The 23,018-nt window shown below is 44.2% G+C and overlaps 2 protein-coding genes across 2 annotated transcripts in view; both read left to right on the forward strand.

Annotated features, from left to right (window-relative positions):
* The window catches only part of LOC142275767 (oocyte zinc finger protein XlCOF7.1-like), a 143,827-nt gene that overhangs the window by 11,997 nt on the left and 108,812 nt on the right, over positions 1–23,018 (forward strand). The window lies entirely within an intron of this gene.
* Positions 1,733–20,310, forward strand: LOC142275761 (uncharacterized). Its single transcript, XM_075332585.1, has 3 exons — positions 1,733–1,745; positions 2,408–2,521; positions 16,421–20,310. Exons 1-3 carry the CDS (start codon positions 1,733–1,735, stop codon positions 18,943–18,945), a joined length of 2,652 nt encoding a protein of 883 aa, XP_075188700.1. The 3' UTR covers positions 18,946–20,310.

A 23,018-nucleotide genomic window follows, 5' to 3' on the forward strand; every position in this document is an offset into this window, starting at 1 on the left:
TTCCCAAATGGTAATACTCCTCCCTGTATTGTTTTCCTTAGATCAAGAAGGTATCAATTTACTGATCTATAACCAGGAATTCCTATTCATGATACTAGCACTGTACAAGACGTATAGACTTTTATTCCTAATAAATTATCTTTATGCAAGGTAGTGATCCATAAGAGTTATTTACAACCACATATGTTACAGGGTGGTATACCCCAAAAGTATATTACAGTCACCTAGAGTCATATCACAAGGGGCTCAGATAATCTCCCCATTATACCCCAGGAGCTGAAAGAAAAATGGGATACAGACACCCCTGCAAATTACTGCAAAATAGAAAAGGTTGCTCCAATCATATTCTATATAATATAGTATAACAGGGAGAAAAGATGAATTACTTCCCTGAGAAGCAGGAATGATGACCGCGGAAGAGCTGTTTGTCACAGGCTGGGGGGCGCGTCAGCCTGCAACCAATCACAGCTGAGAGGATGGCCAGTGGGCGGGGAAAACACCGAAAGCTGTGTGATTGGGTGCACAGCACAGGAAGTGAAAGCGGACCCGGAAGCAATGTGCCGCCATGACACCGAGTCTCGGTAAGTATGAAACGCTCATTTATTTATTGTTTTTTTTTTTTTCATTTTTATTAATTGCCGATTCCGGATCGTGCGCCCGGAATCCCACGTCCACGCCCGGGTCCGGCCTGCGGATTGAGCTGAAACCGTGCGGATCTGGACGTTTATAGTCCGGGTCCACTCAACACTAATCCTGAGTTGTCTGAGCTGTTCTGATTTCTGCACTCCCCCGTTATAAGTTCTCACCACTTTACCTCAGTAGTTGCCAGTGATAACTTGCTTTTCCATGGTCCTGGCATAGAGGTGAGAGCCATGGGAGGAGAAATTGTTTTGAATTTGATCCTAGAGATTGCTGCCTGGAAGTTTTCTTTGGTGTCTTCCTATTGATCATCTCCCTTTTTATTCATTTCTCTTTCCATCCCCCTTTTTTACCACTTGTTGTTTGGGAATGCAGTTTCTTTTTCCTTTCTCTGTTGTTTTCCTTTTGTGTCATTATCATAAAGCAGGACTAGTGTTCCTCCTCCCCTGCTCACTAGACACGGTTGTGATTAGGGTAAGACAAGGATAGACACGTGATTGCCGCACAAGGGAAAAGAACCTGTCTTGGGACATCGGGGAGCTCAGGGTTGCTCAGAGTAAGTGACAGGGTTTATCCTGCCTGTTCTTCCCTAGAGGCAGTGGTTCCCACCCCATCTTTCTCATGATACACCGCTCAGCCTCTTGGTGGAACACAACAACCAGGGACTGCCCTGTATTGGTACCTGGTGCCTACGGTCAGCAAAGTCCAACCTCAGAGGCTCTGGTGATGACTGGGTAGGCACTTAATCATGCCCCTCCGGGTAAGCCTGGTTCAGGGCGCAGTGAGGCTACACCCTTCTCTTAAACCTATTAGCATGTCAGGCTTACATGTAATTCTTCAAATGACATGATTCAGATGAAACCCCCAAAGGATCCATTCACTGTAATAAGGCAGCAGAGTTAGTCTGGACTCCTCATGGCAGCGCGGCAATTATCCCTATCTAGTGAATGGTTATCTCCAGTAATTGTATTATTACAGCGGATTCTTTATGATGTTACATCGTCATCTTCTCCCCATTCAGGTCCCTACAATATCGGATCCTCTCAGTGGAGATCTTCTATATAAGAGAATTCTCCTGATTGCCCCATCAAGGATGGATAGAGACAGTAACAAGATGGCGGAGAGGATATTACACCTCACCCTAGAGATCCTCTTCCGGCTTACTGGAGAGGTGAGAGATTCTGATGACGTCACATTACATCATTCTTATCTATGGGAATAACAGATGGACAGAACTGGAGAGGTGAGGACTCTGGAAATGTCTGTAGTGAGATTTATTACTGTGTCTCTCCATAACCAGGATTACACAGTAGTGAAGAAGACCTCTAGTGAGCGCTGTCAGACCCCTGTGTCTGAGGGATGGGGAAGACCCCTGAGCCCAATCACGGGGCCTCCACCTCACTCCCCGATACATGAGGACATCAATGACCAGAAGATCCTAGAACTCACCTACAAGATGATTGAGCTGCTGACTGGAGAGGTGACACTGCTGGGAATGCTGGGACATTATACAGTAACGCTATGACGGGATCGGGGGTGACGGTATCATTGTATGTGTCAGGTTCCTATAAGGTGTCAGGACGTCACCGTCTATTTCTCCATGGAGGAGTGGGAGTATTTAGAAGGACACAAAGATCTGTACAAGGACGTCATGATGGAGGTTCCCCAGCCCCTCACATCACCAGGTAATAGACAGGACTAAATACACACGGCCTATAATTATCTGTATGTAAGGAATGAATTCAGTCCCTGTATGTGTCTCCTCCAGTTCTATCCAGTAAGAGGACAACGCCAGAGAGATGTCCCCGTCCTCTTCTCCCACAGGACTGTAAACAAGAAGATCCCGATGTTCCTCAGGATGTGTTTCCTCCAGCTCTATCCAGTAAGAGATATCTACTCATGTACTTTCTGCACTAATTTTGTGTTTACATTTTTAGGTTTTCTGCTGTGTTTTTTTTTTAGCTGTATTTTCTTTGCTTCTGCTTCTTCTGCTGTTTGCTTCTAGTGCCTTCTTTATGTCGTTATGAAGGCAACTCAAAGACCTGCAGAGGGTTCATGAATACCCTGTTTCCCAGAAGATACGACCTAGCATGATTTTATGGGATTTTTAGAGAATACTTGAATCATAAGCCCTACTCCAAAAATAAGTGGTAGTTACAGTCAGGGCCAGCGTTGGGAGAGTCGAAATCCACTCTCTTACGGTCCCCATCAGTTGTATTCTGAGGTTGATTTTTTTAAGGACCTTTGATGGCTTCAAAGTCATGTGACATGATGTAACCAAAGGTCTCTTAATTGCAGGAGTCTAAATGAACTTAACAGGACACAGGCTGGCATGCAGGACTGGCATTAGGGGAAAGGGAGAGCAAACTGGACAATTTCACAGGGCTCCAATTCTCCTAGCGGCCCCAGTGTTTATATGCCAATTATAGGACTGCTTAAGGACCTTTTTGATATAACGTCACGTGACCAAAGGCTGGTGTGTGTGCCAATTTTAACCAGCTTTGCCAAATGGGCAGAGCTTGGCCAGAACAAGGGTGTGATGCCACCGCTTCTCTAATTCATATCAAACTGCAGGGTTCCCTATGCCAGAAATCTCACTCCAGTCCCTGATGTCATTTGTCAGTGTCCATTGCCGATCTTGATTAATTTGAGCCCTAATGTTTATCTGCACAGACTGCAAGACCCTGCTACCTGCTTTGGTTACAAAGCCTAAGGTTAGGCCATCAACGTTATAGTCCCGGACAATCCCGTTAAATATCCGGCATCTGTCTAACTATTTTATGTTCGTCTTTGAAAAAATATTCTTTGAAATTGTCTATGTTGTGGATCAATGTTATAAGGAGATTTTTGCAGGTTTTGCCAACTGTCATGGCGGCGTCAGGATCTGTGGAAATTATAGATTCTGGTACTCTGCATGTTAACTGCTGTTATGTCTGTGAGCAGCGCAGGGAGACGCAGGCTTTAAACTTCAGGCTTGGACAGGCTAGCAAGAGTTATTCTCTGCTGGGTTGCTTGTTAATGTCTTTGATCACATGCTGTAGAGGAGAAAGTATCTATCACTTCCCTTCTGTATATGCTGGCTGGACTATTTCATTAATGCCAGCTGTTGGTCTGGTGAGGTGTTGAGATCCAGACTTACGGGTGGTTGTTTTGTATTATTGCTGTGAGCTGTTGTGGTTTTAACTCTTGTTGTCTTTTTGTTGCTGCCTTTCTGCTCTTGCTTTTCTCTATAGTCTCTCACTGTTTATTTCTGTGAGTTTGCAATGTGTCCTGTCTGTCTGTGTTAATATTTGTTTCCATCATATTCCTGTCTCTTCCTTCCCCGGGGGATAACAGATTAGATCTGGTCACGAGAATAGTAAGGCACGGGACTCTGGCATCTCCATATTCAGGGGTAATCAAGAGATTAGGAACAGTTTAGGGTCCCCTAGCGTGAGGGACAGTATAGTAGCCTTCTGTCCCTCATTATCCTGCAGTCACATTGTGACAATCAATCAGATTATTTACTGTAGCACATTCCAGAGAACTGGTGCTAGTAATGGGAGATTCAAATTAACGAAGATGTAACTCTTAAATAGGGATGGGAGATCCCAATTTGTAAAGATCGGGGATCATACCGATCACATAGTGATCGTGTGCATGATATCGATCACGAGCTTTCCTGGAAAGCTCGTGTTACAAATCGGTCCAGATCGGGTCCAGGGGCTGTAAAAAGAAAGCACATTATTAAAATAAAAAACTTTATGATCATACTTACTGGCCACATGACTATGACGTTTTCAAAGGTCCTCTTAACTTCCGGGGGTATTTACTGCACTGTTCGTCACTCGGCAGTCATCGGCTGTTTTCAGCTGTGTTCGCGGTGATGTCAGGGTTCACCCAAGCCCATGGCTCATAAACTCGATTGAACTTTGACTGTCACTATGCGAGTGTCGTATCACGGCGCTCAATCTCCAGACAGCAGCGGGTCGGCTGCATGTGTTTCTATGCAGCTGATGCGCTCCTGTCCTGAGATCAGTCCGTGCGGGATGATGCCCATACAAGACGCCAGTGCAATCATCCCCTCACTGTCAGCCTGCTTCTTGCTCTATTCAGAGCGATGTAGCAGAGCTGACAATGCTCTCTGCTTCTCTCTGTGTTTAGACTGTGTCTGTACAGAGTGATGAAGCTGACAATGCTCTACCTGTGGATTACGTCGGACTAAGGATTTTTTTATTATAAAGATGGAGTCTCTAAATGTTTTTTTTTGTTTTATTTCTAATAAATTTTTTCTCTGTCTTGTATTTTTTTTACTGTTTACTAGAAATTCATGGTGGCCATGTCTAATTTGGCGTGACACCATAAATTTCGGGCTTAGTACCATCTGAGAATACAAAGCTGGTATTAACCCAATTGTTACCCAGTGTAACACCGCCATCAGGGCCACTGGATGAGCCAGGTAAAGCACCTGGAAATGGCGCTAAGAAACAATGCGCCATTTGCAGGGGAATCCCAGCCCCCAGCTGCCTGGCTCTACCTGACTGGCTATCAAAATACAGCGGGAGCCCACACATTTTTTTTTATTATATTTTTAAATAATTAAAAAATAAAAAATAATGGGCTTCCCTGTATTTTTATTGTCAGGCAGACGGGTGGGTGCGTAAATTATTTATCTTTATACAACTATATATTGTGTACAATGTATATGTATATGTATATATATATACAGACCAATAGTTTGGACACACCTCATTCAAAGAGTTTTCTTTGTTTTCATGACTCTAAAAATTGTAGATTCACATTGAAGTCATCAAATCTATGAATTAAAACATATGGAATTAAATACTTTAAAGAGGTTGTCCAGTTACCAAAACTGATTTTTTTTCTGATAAATCTTGCTAATATGTGCCTCTCAACACATCTATTATGTTTTTTCAGCAATATTACCTTTTATCGTGCTCTAGCAGCACATGCTCATTGCTGGCTCCAGCTCTGATGGGGTTAATCTCTCTTCTGACTTCCTAGGTTCAGTTCCTACAACTCCCATAATTCTTTGTGGCTCTAGGGCCCACTCTCCTCTCCACTCAAAGTCTCCTCCCTGCCTCTTCCCAGTGTGGGTGCACTGAGAGAAATCACACAGAGACAGCAGAAGCTGCCAGCTCTGCACAACCAGGGGAAGAAAGCGGCCATCTTCTGCTTGTTCTCATATAGTTCATAGTCTGTGTGTGTGCGCGTGTGTGTGCGTGTGTGTGTGTGTGTGTACAGAAATTATGATTATTAGCCGGCGCAACATGTGAAAAAAATAATTGGGGAAAAAAAAAGTGAAGGGGTCATGAGATTGCTTTTTTCCCTCTTGCCTAGTCTGTGTGTCGTCCATATCATCCGTGTGGCATGCATTTTGCAGGCTAGTTTCACATCAGCGTTTTTTTTGCCTGTAGGCAAAAAACCGCAAACCGCATATGACCGGATCCTGTGGATTAAATGGGCAGCGCATGCAACCGTTATTTTACTGGATCCTTCTGCAGCGGGACACAGAATTTATCGGCCGGCGCTGGAGTCAGTTGACTCCTGATCTCCCAGCCCGCACACGCTGCATTCACATGACCGTTCCGTTTGTCCTGGTCAGTTCCTGTTCTTTTGCGGACCCACGGACAGGACCATCTTTTCAATGTCTTTTGTGTAGGATCGGATGGCACACGGTAGCACTTTCATGTGCATCCGATCCTACACAAAAAAAAACACATCGGATGCTGTATGTCCGCTCCGTTATTATGGAACATGTCCTATTCTGTTCCGTAATAAGGAACCGTGACTCAATACAAGTCAATGGGTCCGCAAAATTCCCGGAAGCAACACGGAAGCACTTCCGTGTGACTTCCGTCGGGTGCCCATGCAGTCTGTGTTCCGCCCCAGCCCCGTGGCTGCCCGCACAGCAGTGTCAGCAGCTGCCCGCACTGCAGTGTCAGCAGCCGCGGGGATGACAAGCGCTACCGTCAGGAGGTTAGTAAGTTCATTACCTGCGGTGATGAAGTCCTGCACTCCTGACGTCAGCGGTCGTCACTGCCTTCTTTGCCCACCGCTTGTCACATCACCTCTCGCTGTCGACCCGAGACTGTGACTAGTGGTGACATTACGGGCCGCTCGTGATACTTGGTTTGTGAAGGCGGCGGTCATTGAACTCAGTGACAGCGCTGCTGTCAGGAGTGCAGCGATCATCTCAGGTAATGTACCTCACTAACCTCCTGACAGCAGCACTCATCATGCCCTGCAGTGACCTGGGCTGACCTATTGATGTTGGTTCAGGTCACTGCACGGCTCTCCCAGCCAATAGAGAACATTCTGTTCTTCATTGACTGGGACATTGACTATGGTACGCTCAGCTGCGGGGGGAGGTCCGGCACTCAAGAGGGGCGGGCCAGCACTGAGGAGGGGTGGGAGGGGATTTCTCTCCCTCTCTCCTCCGTAGTCGGCTATTGCGATTCTCGCTCTTCGCTTACGGTACACCGATGTACCGCAAGCGCAGTGCGATTTTTCTCTCACCCCATACACTAGAATGGGTAAAAGAGAAAGAGTCTTGCATTACAATTGCAGCATGCTGCGATTATTTTCTCGGTCCAATTAGGGCTGAGAAAATAATTGCTCATGTGCGCTGACACACAGGCTAATATTGGTCCGAATGGAATGCAATGTTTTATCGCACTCCACTTGCACTGTTTTTCTCACCGTGTGGCTTAGACCTTACTTGTTCTGTGTCCTCCTGCATCCATCGCAGCGTGTGCAGGCTGGAGTTCAGCTGAGTTCAGATCAGTTGACTCCAGTGCTGGACTGAACTCAGGTGACCTCACAGCCCGTATACGCTGCGATGGATGCAGGGGGACACAGAACAAGTAATCGGCCGACACTGGAGTCATCTGATTACTTGTTCTGCTGGCGCTGTGGTCAGGAGTAGGGATGAATGAGCAGCAAAATGCTCTGGTGCTCGATGGGCGAAGCCCGTGTCGAATTTTTTTTTTTTTTTTTAAAATTCATTAAAAATAATAATAAAAAAACCAATCACATAACCCTAACCCTAGGGTTAGGGGTAAAAAAATGAAGTGTGGGCTCCCGCTGCATTTTCTACTGCTAAGGATAACCCAAGCAGCTACTGGCTGCTAACCCCCACTGCTTGGTGTTACCTTCACTGGCAATGGAAATCCAGGGAGGCCTTTTTTTTTTTTTTTTTTATTTTTATAAAGGTTTTTGCCTAAAAACTTTTTTAAAAAAATGACGTGGGCTTTTTTTTTTTTTGTGCGCTAGCCAGGTACAGCAGGCAGCTACGGGCTGCCCCCAACCCCCAGCTGCCTATTTGTACCCGGCTGGGAACCAAAAATATAGGGAAGCCCATTTTTTTTAAATTATTTCATGAAGTAATTTTAAAAAAAAATGACGTGGCCTTCGCTCATTTTTTTGTGTTCAGCCAGGCACAACTAGGCAGCTGGGGATTGGAATCCGCAGCACAGGTTGGCCCAAGCTTTCTGGGCCCCCCGCTGCGAATTGCAGTCCACAGCCGCCCCCGAAAATGGCGCTTTCATAGAAGCGCCATCTTCTGGCGCTGTATCCAACTCTTCCAGTGGCCCTGGTGGCAGGTGGCACGCTGGGTAATAAGGGGTTAATACCAGCTATGTTTTACCAGCTGGTATAAAGCCCTAGATTCTTAATGTCAGGCCAAGTTTGACCTGGCCATTAAGAATCTCCAATAAAGGGTTAAAAAAAAAAAGACATCACACAGCGAAAAATACTTTATTAGAAATAAATACACAGACACAGTAGGGACTCCATGTTTATTACTCCCTCTCACTCTTCCACGATCTAGAGATTTCTGTACTGACCATGCCAGGAGAGAGAGAGGGAAAAGAGAGAGAGAGGGAAAAAAGAGAGAGAGAGGGAAAAGAGAGAGAGAGAGAGAGGGAAAAGAGAGAGAGAGAGGGAAAAAAGAGAGAGAGAGAGAGGGAAAAAAGAGAGAGAGAGAGGGAAAAGAGAGAGAGAGGGAAAAGAGAGAGAGGGAAAAGAGAGAGGGAGGGAAAAGAGGGGGGAGAGGAGAGAGGGATAAGAGGGGGGCAGTGAAGAGGGGAGGGAGAGAAAAGAGGGGTGGGGGAAGAGAGTGGGGGGGGAGAGAGTGGGGGGAGAGAAGAGAGGGGTGGAGAGAAGAGAGTGGGGAAAGAAGAGAGGGGGGAGAGAGGTGCTCTGTTACCAACTGTCTCCACTCTGTGACTTGTGGTGCAGGTGACAGAGTGCAGACAGTTGGTCCCATGCAGCAGGACAGGTGGCAGAGCGGTGACATGCGCTGCTCTAACACATGCGGTGCTGCATGGGACCAGCCTGTCAGTGTCTTGCTGCATCCTGTAGTGCTGCTTGGAGGAGCACATGATCACACAGCCCGACACCGCCCGCTCTCCTGACATCGCAGCAGAGCGGGCGGGTGGAGAGTGTGATCAGATACTTACGTGACAGGGGGGGATTTCAGCTGAAGAACCCCCCTCCCTGTACTCCACCCTGGCGCCCCGTGCCTCACCATCTGCCCGACGCTCAGCCGTCTTCAGCGCTCCATACTGACGTCCTCCGGATCCTCCCCTCGATGCTGGGCTGTGACGTGCGGTAGTCACCGCCCACAGCCCTGTCACTAAATCTGAGTGGCTCCAGCCTCCTCTGACGTACCTGTCAAGTTTTAGAGCCCGGAACTTGTCGGGACGTAAGAGGATACTGGCGGCCACAGCTCCAGGGGGTCATGTGACAGGCACTGAGCGTGCATGATAGCGCCGCTCAGTGCCAGAATTGGAAATAGAAGCCAATGCAGAAAACGCCGATAATAGTAAGTGTAACTCCTAGAGAAAATAAAAAAAATGGGTGAACCACCCCTTTAAAGTGTGAAACAACTGAAAATATGTCTTATATTCTAGGTTCTTCAAAGTAGCCACCTTTTGCTTTCATTACTACTTTGCACACTCTTGGCATTCTCTTGATGAGCTTCAAGAGGTAGTCACCGGAAATGGTCTTCCAACAGTCTTGAAGGAGTTCCCAGAGATGCTTAGCACTTGTTCACCTTTTTGCCTTCACTCTGCGGTCCAGCTCACCCCAAACCATCTCGATTGGTTTCAGGTCTGGTGACTGTGGAGGCCAGGTTATCTGGCGTAGCACCCCATCACTCTCCTTCTTAGTCAAATAGCCCTTACACAGCCTGGACGTGTGTTTGGGGTCATTGTCCTGTTGAAAAATAAATGATGGTCCAACTAATCGCAAACAGGATGGAATAGCATGCTGCTGCAAGATGCTGTGGTAGCCATGCTGGTTCAGTATGCCTTCAATCTTGAATAAATCCCCAACAGTGTTACCAGCAAAGCACCCCCACACCATCACACCTCCTCCTCCTCCATGCTTCACGGTGGGAACCAGCCATGTGGAGTCCATCCGATCACCTTTTCTACAAAGACGTGGTTGGATCCAAAGATCTGAAATTTGGACTCATCAGACCAAACACAGATTTCCACTGGTCTAATGTCCATTCCTTGTGTTCTTTAGCCCAACCAAGTCTCTTCTGCTTGTTGCCTGTCCTTAGCAGTGGTTTCCTAGCAGCTATTTTACCATGAAGGCCTGCTGCACAAAGTCTCCTCTTAACAGTTATTCTAGAGATGAGAAGCTGTGTCCAAACATTTGGTCTACAGCGCACTTTGCACAAGGAGAAGCTGTATGGGAGAGTGATGCGAAAGAAGTCGTTTCTGCAAGCACGCCACAAACAGAGTTGCCTGAGGTATGCAAAAGCACATTTGGACAAGCCAGTAACATTTTGGACGAAGGTCCTGTAGACTGATGAAACAAAGATTGAGTTGTTTGGTCATACAAAAAGGCGTTATGCATGTAGGCAAAAAAACACGGCATTCCAAGAAAAGCACTTGCTACCCACAGTAAAATTTGGTGGAGGTTCCATCATGCTTTGGGGCTGTGTGGCCAATGCCGGCACCAGGAATCTTGTTAAAGTTGAGGGTCGCATGGATTCAACTCAGTATCAGCAGATTTTTGACAATAATGTGCAAGAATCAGTGACGAAGTTGAAGTTACGCAGGGGATGGATATTTCAGCAAGACAATGATCCAAAACACCGCTCCAAATCTACTCAGGCATTCATGCAGAGGAACAATTACAATGTTCTGGAATGGCCATCCCAGTCCCCAGACCTGAATATCATTGAACATCTGTGGGATAATGTGAAGCGGCGGTCCATGCTCAGCGACCATCAAACTTAACTGAACTGGAATTGTTTTGTAAACCGGAATGGTCAAATCTACCTTCATCCAGGATCCAGGAACTCATTAAAAGCTACAGGAAGCCACTAGAGGCTGTTATTTCTGCAAAAGGAGGATCTACAAAATATTAATGTCACTTTTATGTTGTGGTGCCCATACTTTTGCACCGGTCAAATTTCGTTTAAATGCAGATCGCACATTTTCTGTTAGTACAATAAAAACCTCATTTAAATTCAGAAATATTACTCAGTCCATCAGTTATTAGATATATGAAACTGAAATAGCTGTTGCAAAAACCCAAATTGTTATTAAGAAAAAAGGTTAACATTAATAGCGGTGCCCAAACTTTTTCATATGACTGTAATATATATATATAATTACAGTCATAAGAAAAAGTTTGGGCACCGCTATTAATGTTAACCTTTTTTCTTTATAACAATTTGGGTTTTTGCAACAGCTATTTCAGTTTCATATAACTAATAACTGATGGACTGAGTAATATTTCTGAAGTTAAATGAGGTATATATATACAGTGCCTACAAGTAGTATTCAACCCCCTGCAGATTTAGCAGGTTTACACATTCGGAATTAACTTGGCATTGTGACATTTGGACTGTAGATCAGCCTGGAAGTGTGAAATGCACTGCAGCAAAAAAGAATGTTATTTCTTTTTATTTATTTTTTTTAAATTGAGAAAAGTTTATTCAGAGGGTCATTTATTATTCAACCCCTCAAACCACCAGAATTCTGTTTGGTTCCCCTAAAGTATTAAGAAGTATTTCAGGCACAAAGAACAATGAGCTTCACATGTTTGGATTAATTATCTCTTTTTCCAGCCTTTTTTGACTAATTAAGACCCTCCCCAAACTTGTGAACAGCACTCATACATGGTCAACATGGGAAAGACAAAGAAGCATTCCAAGGCCATCAGAGACAAGATCGTGGAGGGTCACAAGGCTGACAAGGGGTACAAAACCCTATCAAAGGAGTTGGGCCTACCTGTCTCCACTGTTGGGAGCATCATCCGGAAGTGGAAGGCTTATGGAACTACTGTTAGCCTTCCACGGCCTGGACAGCCTTTGAAAGTTTCCTCCCGTGCCGAGGCCAGGCTTGTCCGAAGAGTCAAGGCTAACCCAAGGACAACAAGGAAGGAGCTCCGGGAAGATCTCATGGCAGTGGGGACATTGGTTTCAGTCAATACCATAAGTAACGTACTCCACCGCAATGGTCTCCGTTCCAGACGAGCCCGTAAGGTACCTTTACTTTCAAAGCGTCATGTCAAGGCTCGTCTACAGTTTGCTCATGATCATTTGGAGGACTCTGTGACAGACTGGTTCAAGGTTCTCTGGTCTGATGAGACCAAGATCGAGATCTTTGGTGCCAACCACACACGTGACGTTTGGATACTGGATGGCACTGCATACGACCCCAAGAATACCATCCCTACAGTCAAGCATGGTGGTGGCAGCATTATGCTGTGGGGCTGTTTCTCAGCCAAGGGGCCTGGCCATCTGGTCCGCATCCATGGGAAGATGGATAGCACGGCCTACCTGGAGATTTTGGCCAAGAACCTCCGCTCCTCCATCAAGGATCTTAAGATGGGTCGTCATTTCATCTTCCAACAAGACAACGACCCAAAGCACACAGCCAAGAAAACCAAGGCCTGGTTCAAGAGGGAAAAAATCAAGGTGTTGCAGTGGCCTAGTCAGTCTCCTGACCTTAACCCAATTGAAAACTTGTGGAAGGAGCTCAAGATTAAAGTCCACATGAGACACCCAAAGAACCTAGATAACTTGGAGAAGATGTGCATGGAGGAGTGGGCCAAGATAACTCCAGAGACCTGTGCCGGCCTGATCAGGTCTTATAAAAGACGATTATTAGCTGTAATTGCAAACAAGGGTTATTCCACAAAATATTAAACCTAGGGGTTGAATAATAATTGACCCACACTTTTATGTTGAAAATTTATTAAAATTTAACTGAGCAACATAACTTGTTGGTTTGTAAGATTTATGCATCTGTTAATAAATCCTGCTCTTGTTTGAAGTTTGCAGGCTCTAACTTATTTGCATCTTATCAAACCTGCTAAATCTGCAGGGGGTTGAATACTACTTGTAGGCACTGTATATATAATATATATATAATATATAATATTTATGTGTGTATATTTATGTGTGTATATATATATTATATATTATATATATATATATATATATATATATATATATACACACATACAGTACAGACCAAATGTTTGGACACACCTTTTCATTCAAAGAGTTTGCTTTATTTTTAGGACTCTAAAAATTGTAGATTCACATTGAAGGCATCAAAACTATGAATTAAAACATATGGAATGAAATACTTAAAAAAGTGTGAAACTACTGAAAATATGTCTTATATTCTAGGTTCTTCAAAGTAGCCACGTTTTGCTTTGATTACTGCTTTACACACTCTTGGCATTCTCTTGATGAGCTTCAAGAAGTAGTCACCGGAAATGGTCTTCCAACAGTCCTGAAGGAGGTCCCAGAGATGCTTCGCACTTGTTGGCCCTTTTGCCTTCACTCTGCGGTCCAGCTCACCCCAAACCATCTCGATTGGGTTCAGGTCTGGTGACTGTGGAGACCAGGTCATCTGGCGTAGCACCCCATCACTCTTTTTCTTAGTCAAATAGCCCTTACACAGCCTGAAGGTGTGTTTGGGATCATTGTCCTGTTGAAAAATAAATGATGGTCCAACTAAACGTAAACAGGATGGAATAGCATGCCGCTGCAAGATGCTGTGGTAGCCATGCTGGTTCTGTATGTCTTCAATTTTGAATAAATCCCCAACAGTGTCACCAGCAAAGCACCCCCACACCATCACACCTCCTCCTCCATGCTTCACGGTGGGAACCAGCCATGTAGACTCCATCCGTTCACCTTTTCTACAAAGACACGGTGGTTGGATTGAAAGATCTCAAATCTGGACTCATCAGACCAAAGCACAGATTTCTACTGGTCTAATGTCCATTCCTTGTGTTCTTTAGCCCAAACAAGTCTCTTCTGCTTGTTGCCTGTCCTTATCAGTGGTTTCCTAGCAGCTATTTTATCATGAAGGCCTGCTGCACAAAGTCTCCTCTTAACAATTGTTCTAGCGATGAGAAAGTGTGTCCAAACTTTTGGTCTGTACTCTATATATTGTACACAATATACAGTTGTATAAGAGTAAATAAATAATTTTAAAAAATGATGAAGCACGCCACAGTATTTTTGATTCTCAGCACACATAAAGCAGATGGCTACGGGCTGCCACCCCCATCTGCCTGGCTTTATCTTGGCTGGCAATCAAAATACGGGGAGGCCCTTTTTTCAAAAAAACGTTTTTTGCCAAAAATAACTAAAAAGTGTCTTAGACTTCGCCATATTTTTTTATGCTAGCCAGGTACAGCAGGCAGGTATGGGCTGCCCCCAACTCCCAGCTGCCTATTTGTACCCGGCTGAGAATCAAAAATATAGGGAAGCCTTTTTTTTTTTTAATTATTTCATGAATTTCATGAAAAAATTTAAAAAAAACGACGTGGGCTTTGCCCAATTTTTGTGTCCAGCCAGGTACAACTAGGCAGCTGGGGATTGGAATCCACAGCGCAGGGTGGCCCAAGCTTTCTGGGCCCCCCTGCACTGCGAATTGCAGTCCGCAGTTGCCCCATAAAATGGCGCTTTTAAAGAGGTGCCGTCTTCTGGTGCTGTATCCAACTCTTCCAGTCGCCCTGGTAGCGGGTGGCACGCTGGGTAATAAGGGGTTAATACCAGCTTTGTTTTAACAGCTGGTATTAAGCCCGAGATTCTTAATGTCAGGAAAGTTTGACCCGGCCATTAAGAATCTCCAATAAAGGGTTCAAAAAAAGACATCACACAGAGAAAAAATACTTTAATAGAATTAAATACACAGACACACTTAGGGACTCCATCTTTTTTACTCCCTCTCACTCCTCCACGATTCTAGTCTTCTGTCACTGATCTAGCTCTGCTATATCAGAATGCACAGGGGGGGTGGAAAAATGCTGCTGCTGCTCCCCGCGCTGTCTAATCACTCAATTAGTGATCAGACGCTGCGGGTTGGTAAACGGTGACCTCACCGCTGCCACTGTTGCCATCACCGCTGCCACTGTTGCCATAGTAACCTAACGAGCGGGTATACCCTCATAGTATACCCTCTTTCACTTGTAAAGCGCCATGGAATAAATGGCGCTATAATAATAAATAATAATAATAATAATAATAATAATAATAATGGTGATCTCCGATCACCTGATTCCCGGCGCCGCTATTTATCACCGGCTGTGGCAGCCAATCACTGCATGTGGGCTGACTCTGTAAAGAGCGCCAACATGCAGGGAGGGGGGCCAGGCATGTGCCCGAGCATCTCGCCGGTATACGGCGGTCGCCAAATATACCGAGTACTGGAAGCTCGGGCGAGCACCGTCTACCGGCAAGCATGCTGACACTACAGGACCTTTGCATGACGTCATAGCCATGTGACCCAGTCTGTAGCCAATGAGATAATACAACATGCCCACGTGACTGATCACATGGCTATGACGTCACAAAAGGTCCTTTGGTTACCGGGAGGACACAGCGATGATCGTACTCGGAAGCGGTGGGAGACAGAGTGCAGGACGCGTCGCGGAACCTGTAGGTATAATGACTGTTTATTGTTGAGTGTATTCTTTATTTTACAGCCCCCCTTTCCCGCCCCATCCCATAACTGTAAAGACCAATATCGGTGATCGGACGCAAGATCGTGTTATCTTGATCCCGATCTCGATCTTTACAAAATAATCGGACGAGTCTTCCCAATCCCGACCATCGGGAGGATCGCCCATGACTACTCTTAAGACTGCTTTACACGCAGCGACATCGCTAGCGATGTCGCTAGCGTTTGCACCCGCCCCCGTCGTTTGTGCGTCACGGGCAAATCGTTGCCCGTGGCGCACATTATCGCTCGGATGCGTTAAACTTACCGTCCTAACGACTTCGCTGTGGCCGGCGAACAACCTCTTTTCTAAGGGGGAGGTTCGTGCAGAGTTACAGCAACATCACACAGCGGGCCACCAATAGAAGCTTAGGGGTGGAGAGCAGCCGAATGAACGTCACGCCCACCTTGTTGCCGAAAGACACAGGAATCCTGTTGTTCATTGTTCCCGGGGTGTCACACATAGCGATGTGTGCTGCCTCAGGAACGACGAACAACCTGCTTTCAGAACGAGCAATGATCTTTTGAAAATGAACGACGTGTCAACGATCAATGATTAGGTGAGTATTTCTGATCGTTAATGCGCGTTCGTAGGTGTCACACGCAACAACGTCGCTAACGATGCCGGATGTGCCTCACGAATTCTGTGACCCTGACGACATATCATTAGATATGTCGAAATTGGACAACAGATTCAGAATACATTTTTTCCTAATTTAATTTCTGATATTATGGTTAAAAAAAAATGTACTTTCAAGATAATATCATTAAAACATTGTGTTTATTTTTAGCAGATGACTGTATTGGGAGTTCAGATGGAAATCTATTATCTTCAGAATGTAAAACAGATGATGAAAGTATCACACATGATACATATGAAGAGCATACTGTTGTCCCAGATATACCTCCAGTCCTTCCTCGGAAAGTTTTAACATCTGATCTTTTCAAACAAGACCAAAATTCCGATTTATCACAGATTTGTAAGCAAAATAAAAGTTACAGAAGGGATGTGGAACATGAAACTGCTTCTACAAGGGAGAAACCATTTTCATGCCCAGAATGTAAAAAATGTTTTACTCAGAAGATACTCAATCAGAATCTTATTGAGCATCAAAGAATTCACACAGGGGAGAAGCCATTTTCATGTTCAGAATGTGAGAAATGTTTTATTCAGAAATCAAATTTTGTTATGCATAAAAAAAATCATACAGGGGCGAACCCATTTTTATGCTTGGAATGTGGTAAATGTTTTACTAGGAAATCAAATCTTGTTGACCATGGAAAACGTCACACAGGGGAGAAGCCATTTTCATGTTCAGAGTGTGGGAAATGTTTTCATTTCAAATCAGATCTTGTTAGGCATCAAAGATGTCACACAGGGGAGAAGCCATTTTTATGTTCAGAATGTGGGAAATGTTTTATTCAGAAATCAGCTTTTGTTATGCATCAAAGATCTCATACAGGGGAGAAACCATTTTTATGTTCAGAATGTGGAAAATGTTTTATTCAGAAATCACACCTTGTTAGGCATCAAAGATATCACACAGGGGAGAAGCCATTTTCATGTTCAGAATGTGGGAAATGTTTTATTCAGAAATCACACCTTGTTAAGCATCAAAGATCTCATACAGGGGAGAAACCATTTTCATGTTCAGAATGTGGGAAATGTTTTATTCGGAAATCAGATCTTGTTGTGCATCAAAGATCTCACACAGGGGAGAAGCTGTTTTCATGTTCAGACTGTGGGAAATGTTTTATTCGGAAATCAAAACTTGTTCAGCATCAAAGATCTCACACCGGGGAAAAGCCATTTTCATGTTCAGAATGTGGTAAATGTTTTATTCGGAAATCAGATCTTGTTGTGCATCAAAGATGTCACACTGGGGAGAAGCCATTTTCATGTTCAGAGTGTGGGAAAGGTTTTATTCAGAAATCAGATCTTGTTGTGCATCAAAGATCTCACACCGGGGAGAAGCCATTTTCATGTTCAGAGTGTGGAAAATGTTTTAATTGGAAATCAGAACTTCTTGTGCATCAAAGATGTCACACCGGTGAGAAGCCATTTTCATGTTCAGAGTGTAGGAAATGTTTTATTCGGAAATCACAACTTGTTCAGCATCAAAGATCTCACACTGGGGAGAAGCCATTTTCATGTTCAGAATGTGGGAAATGTTTTATTCGGAAATCAGATCTTGTTGTGCATCAAAGATGTCACACCGGTGAGAAGCCATTTTCATGTTCGGAGTGTGGGAAATGTTTTATTCGGAAATCAAAACTTGTTCAGCATCAAAGATCTCACACTGGGGAGAAGCCATTTTCATGTTCAGAGTGTGGGAAATGTTTTAATTCGAAATCAGAACTTGTTGTGCATCAAAGATGTCACACCGGGGAGAAGCCATTTTCATGTTCAGAGTGTAGGAAATGTTTTATTCGGAAATCACAACTTGTTCAGCATCAAAGATCTCACACTGGGGAGAAGCCATTTTCATGTTCAGAGTGTGGGAAACGTTTTAATTGGAAATCAGAACTTGTTATGCATCAAAGAAGTCACATAGGGGAGAAGCCATTTTCATGTTCAGAATGTGGGAAATGTTTTATTCGGAAATCAGATCTTGTTGTGCATCAAAGATGTCACACCGGTGAGAAGCCATTTTCATGTTCGGAGTGTGGGAAATGTTTTATTCGGAAATCAAAACTTGTTCAGCATCAAAGATGTCACACCGGGGAGAAGCCATTTTCATGTTCAGAGTGTGGGAAATGTTTTAATTGGAAATCAGAACTTCTTGTGCATCAAAGATATCACACCGGGGAGAAGCCATTTTCATGTTCAGAGTGTGGGAAATGTTTTATTCGGAAATCACAACTTGTTCAGCATCAAAGATCTCACACTGGGGAGAAGCCATTTTCATGTTCAGAGTGTGGGAAACGTTTTAATTGGAAATCAGAACTTGTTATGCATCAAAGAAGTCACATAGGGGAGAAGCCATTTTCATGTTCAGAATGTGGGAAATGTTTTATTCGGAAATCAGATCTTGTTGTGCATCAAAGATGTCACACCGGTGAGAAGCCATTTTCATGTTCGGAGTGTGGGAAATGTTTTATTCGGAAATCAAAACTTGTTCAGCATCAAAGATGTCACACCGGGCAGAAGCCATTTTCATGTTCAGAGTGTGGGAAATGTTTTAATTGGAAATCAGAACTTGTTGTGCATCAAAGATGTCACACAGGGGAGAAGCCATTTTCATGCCCAGAATGTGGAAAATGTTTTAATTGGAAATCAGGTCTTGTTCACCATCAAAAAAATCACACAAAATAAACCATTTTTATGTTCTGAATGTGGAAAATGTAATTCTCAGAAATCACATCTTGTTAAACATGTGAAGAAGCCGCACAGGGAAGGAACCTTTTTCATGTTGTGAAAAATTGAAATGTTTAACTGGTAAATGAAGTCTTGCCTACATCAGAAAACCAACAGAGCGTAGCAGCCATTTTTGCTTTCAGAATTTGCCAAATGTTTTTATCATTAATTAGGTCCTGTTGTCAGATGAGTCACACAGAGAAGCCATCATGATGTATCCTAATTTAAAGGGTTTTATCCTAAAATCAGCTACAGTTCCTTAAGTAAGAATTTGTGAGGAAAAGAACCATTTTCTTTCTTTTTAGAAATTATTGTATTTTTTTGACCATAAGACATACCTAGGTTTTGAAGGAGGAATATAGGGAAATAATTAACGCAAAAAATGTGGTCATGAAGCACTTTTATGGGTAGGATCTGCTGCTGACACTGTTACGGAGATAAAATCCCCCAATTCTGTACTAATGTCCCCCCATACTGGGCCCCTTCAAGGTATATGTGTCTCCCATACTCGTATATATGTCTTTCATCCTGGTATATATGTTGCCTATCTTTATCACATACTAGTATATATGATCCCCATCCTGGTATATATGGCTCTTTTTCTAGTACATATGTCCCCATCCTTGTATATATGACCCTCATCTCAGGCCCATTCGTGTATATATTTCCCCATCACGCTGCACACATAAGAAAATAAATGATTATACTCACCATCCCTCCGCTCGCCCGGTGCATGGTGTTCTTTTCTGATGCTGGCAAGTGACTTTAGCATGTAAACGGCGCAGCGCATGACATTGCTGCCATGTGCCCCCAGTTACACGCAGACATCAGCTCCCAGAATATTCATTGCTCCCCACAGCCGGGATTTTGGGCTTGGGGAGCAGTCAATATTCATTCTCTAATAAACACACGTGATCGCCCAGCTACAGCAGTAAGCCAGCGGCTGGGTAGTCATGTGTACCCAATATTAAAGAGAATGAATATTCACTGCTCCCCACGCAAATAATACCGCCGACCTCTTGGTTAGCGCTGCCTTCATTGCCTAGATGTGGGCGGGATTATGGTGTGGGGAGCAGTGAATATTCATTTTCTTTTTTATCTGACACACTGATAGCCCTTTTGAGAGCCTTTAGGAATATTTTTGAATAGTTTTGATACTGGATTATATTTAGATAATTCACTAATCTCAGGTTTCCCACTGCTTTATTTACTAAAAAGTGCAGCCCCAGATTGGAGATAGGAACTCTGAAGTATATGACATTGTATATAATTGCATTTCAAATCTTGTTGTTTTGTAAATAAATGCTTGTAAAATATACTGTATATTGTTCATGCCTGGCTTTCTCTAGTGTCTAGATGTGATGATTTTGCCTGTAAACCTCTTGAGTTGGCGCAGACCTGTAGGCATTTCACACAAAAATAGTGAGGGGAGACTTGAATCACACTGCATCCTAAATATGTGGAAGTTATAAGGCTACGTGCCCACGGGACTCTGTATCCGCGGATTTTTCTGCAGCTAAATCCGCAGCATTCCCCCGGAATCCGCACCTTTCCATTGGTGCGGATTTCATTACGGATTTTGCGTTTTTTGACATTCAATTGAATGGACAAAATCTGCAGGTAAATTCGCAAGAATAATTGACATGCTGCAGATTTTTCCGCAGTGAAATCCGCAGTATTTCCGCTGCGGAAAAATCCGCAGTGTGGACACAGCAATTCCCAAATGCCATAGAAATGGCTGGGGAGTAGCTGTGCTGCAGATTTCTGAAAAATCCGCGGCAAAATCCGCGCATTTTACGCAGCGTGGGCACATAGCCTTAAGACACTCTGGTCCCAAATCATCAAAGCATTTATGTAAAAAAAATTGTCACAAAAGCTCTGAAAAGTCTCAAAAATTCAGAAAGTTGAGTCAACATTTGGTGGCTTTTGGCATTTTCAAAAATTGGCAGAACTTGGGTGGGACGGGGGCGTGACAGCACAGCTACTTTAATTCATGACAAGCTGTGGCGTTCCCTTTGCCAGAAATCTCACTCCAGTCCCTGAAGGAAGTAATATTTCTAGCATGGTACAAGAAGGCACATGCCACTCGTCAAACGCTCCGGATTCATGAAGAGGCATGCACCACTTAATCAATCAAGAGTGGCTCCCGGATAAATTGGGCTCTTAACACGAAGTCCTAAAAATTTTGAGCTCCCCCCTGAAGTCCCGAAAGAGGGTCAATTGACCCTTAGTCCAAACTGAATAGAACTAAGCAGAAACTAAATGGCTAAACTCAATGGAAAACAACAACCTCCTGTGGTGCGACAGTAAGGGTACCGTCACACTTTAGCGCTGCTCTAGTGATCCCACCAGCGATATGACCTGGTCTGGATCGCTGGTACGTCACTACATGGTCGCTGGTGAGCTGTCAATCAGGCAGATCTCACCAGCGACCAGTGACCAGCCCCCAGCCAGCAGCGACGCGTGGAAGCGACGCTGCACTTGGTAACTAAGTAAATATCGGGTAATGAAGTGCTTGGTTACCCAATATTTACCTTTGTACTCCCTGCACTCCTATCTAGAGTACACATCGGGTTAATAAGCAAACCTCTGTGCTTATTTACCCAATCTGTACTCCAGCTACGTGTGCAGGGAGTCGGCACTGGCAGCCTGAGAGCGGCGGACGCTAGTAACCAAGGTAAATATCGGGTAGCCAAGAAAGGGCTTCTCTTGGTTACCCGATATTTACCTTGGTTACAGCTTACCGCAGGCTGCCAGACGCCGGCTCCCTGCACATTCAGATCGTTGCTCTCTCACTGTCACACACAGCGATGTGTGCTTCACAGCGGGAGAGCAACGTCAAAAAAAATGAACCAGCACTGTGTGTAACAAGCAGCGATCTCACAGCAGGGGCCAGATCGCTGCTCAGTGTCACACAGAGCGAGATCGCTAATGAGGTCACTGCTGCGTCACAAAAACCGTGACTCAGCAGCGATCTCGCTATGCGAGAAGTACCCCTAATGGCCTTAATTACAGAACAAAAAATGGTGATTATAGGGTGTTAGCTAAAATCCTTCAGGTCATTCGACCAGTCTCTGGATTCCAAAGGTAGAAATGTTAAATGACCCCTCTCTGGGACTTCTAGTGTTAATGTTATAAAAATGATCTTTTTATAAAGGATAATTGTTGTAATAAAAAAACTAAAGGATTTTATATGTCTGATATCCAAGGGATTATTTTTTTGTGGGGCTACCCACAAATAGAGATAAGTGCACCCATTGAAGTTCGGGTTCAGCTTTCAGTTGGACTTTATATAACGTTCAAATCGGGAACCGGACTTGGGCAGCTCGGGTCTACGCCCACATTCAACCGGCAATAAACAGAGCATTTAGTATCTTGGGAGGGAGGACAGAGTTTTTTCCTTGTGCACAATACATTCTATAGCAATGTTTTTACCTCCCCGTGAAAGCCATTCACACACTGCAAGCGGCTCGCACTGGGCCGAGCACTGAGTGTACCCGAGCACACCGATGCTAGATCGAGTGGTTAGGATAAATGAAGCACCCGAACTCCGAACTCTAAAACTGATTTTTTTTTTTATAAAGTCTGTATTTGGTACAAACACTGAACTTTACTATTTAGGTTCACTCGTCTCTGCCCACAAACCTTTATCACAGTTTAAATTATGGGTATAGAAGAGACCAGAACTAAAAGGGGTCTATCTCTTTGTGAAAAGCAAGTAACATTTATGATACCTATGCTGGGGATTTGTGAATTTTCTGGGATTCTGTCACTAAGTGTTTACCCCCTAATTAAAAATCAGAATAATATAAAGACAGTGTCATATTAGGTACAGGGAAGTACCAAGTGAATGGCGAAAGGGAAACCCTGTGTGTAGCAAATGGGGAGATGGTGACCTCTGACCAAGCCTACCGCTGGGCCCTGGGTTCCCTCACCACCTTAGATAGGTTCCACATCTATGAGCAGAGCTGGATACCTGACCCTAGGCTGACCATGATCTGGACCCTAGGTAGGGATCGGATGGGATGAGC

The sequence above is a fragment of the Anomaloglossus baeobatrachus genome, unplaced genomic scaffold (genome assembly GCF_048569485.1).
Source record: "Anomaloglossus baeobatrachus isolate aAnoBae1 unplaced genomic scaffold, aAnoBae1.hap1 Scaffold_386, whole genome shotgun sequence".
In the NCBI taxonomy this organism is placed as follows: Eukaryota; Metazoa; Chordata; class Amphibia; order Anura; family Aromobatidae; genus Anomaloglossus; species Anomaloglossus baeobatrachus.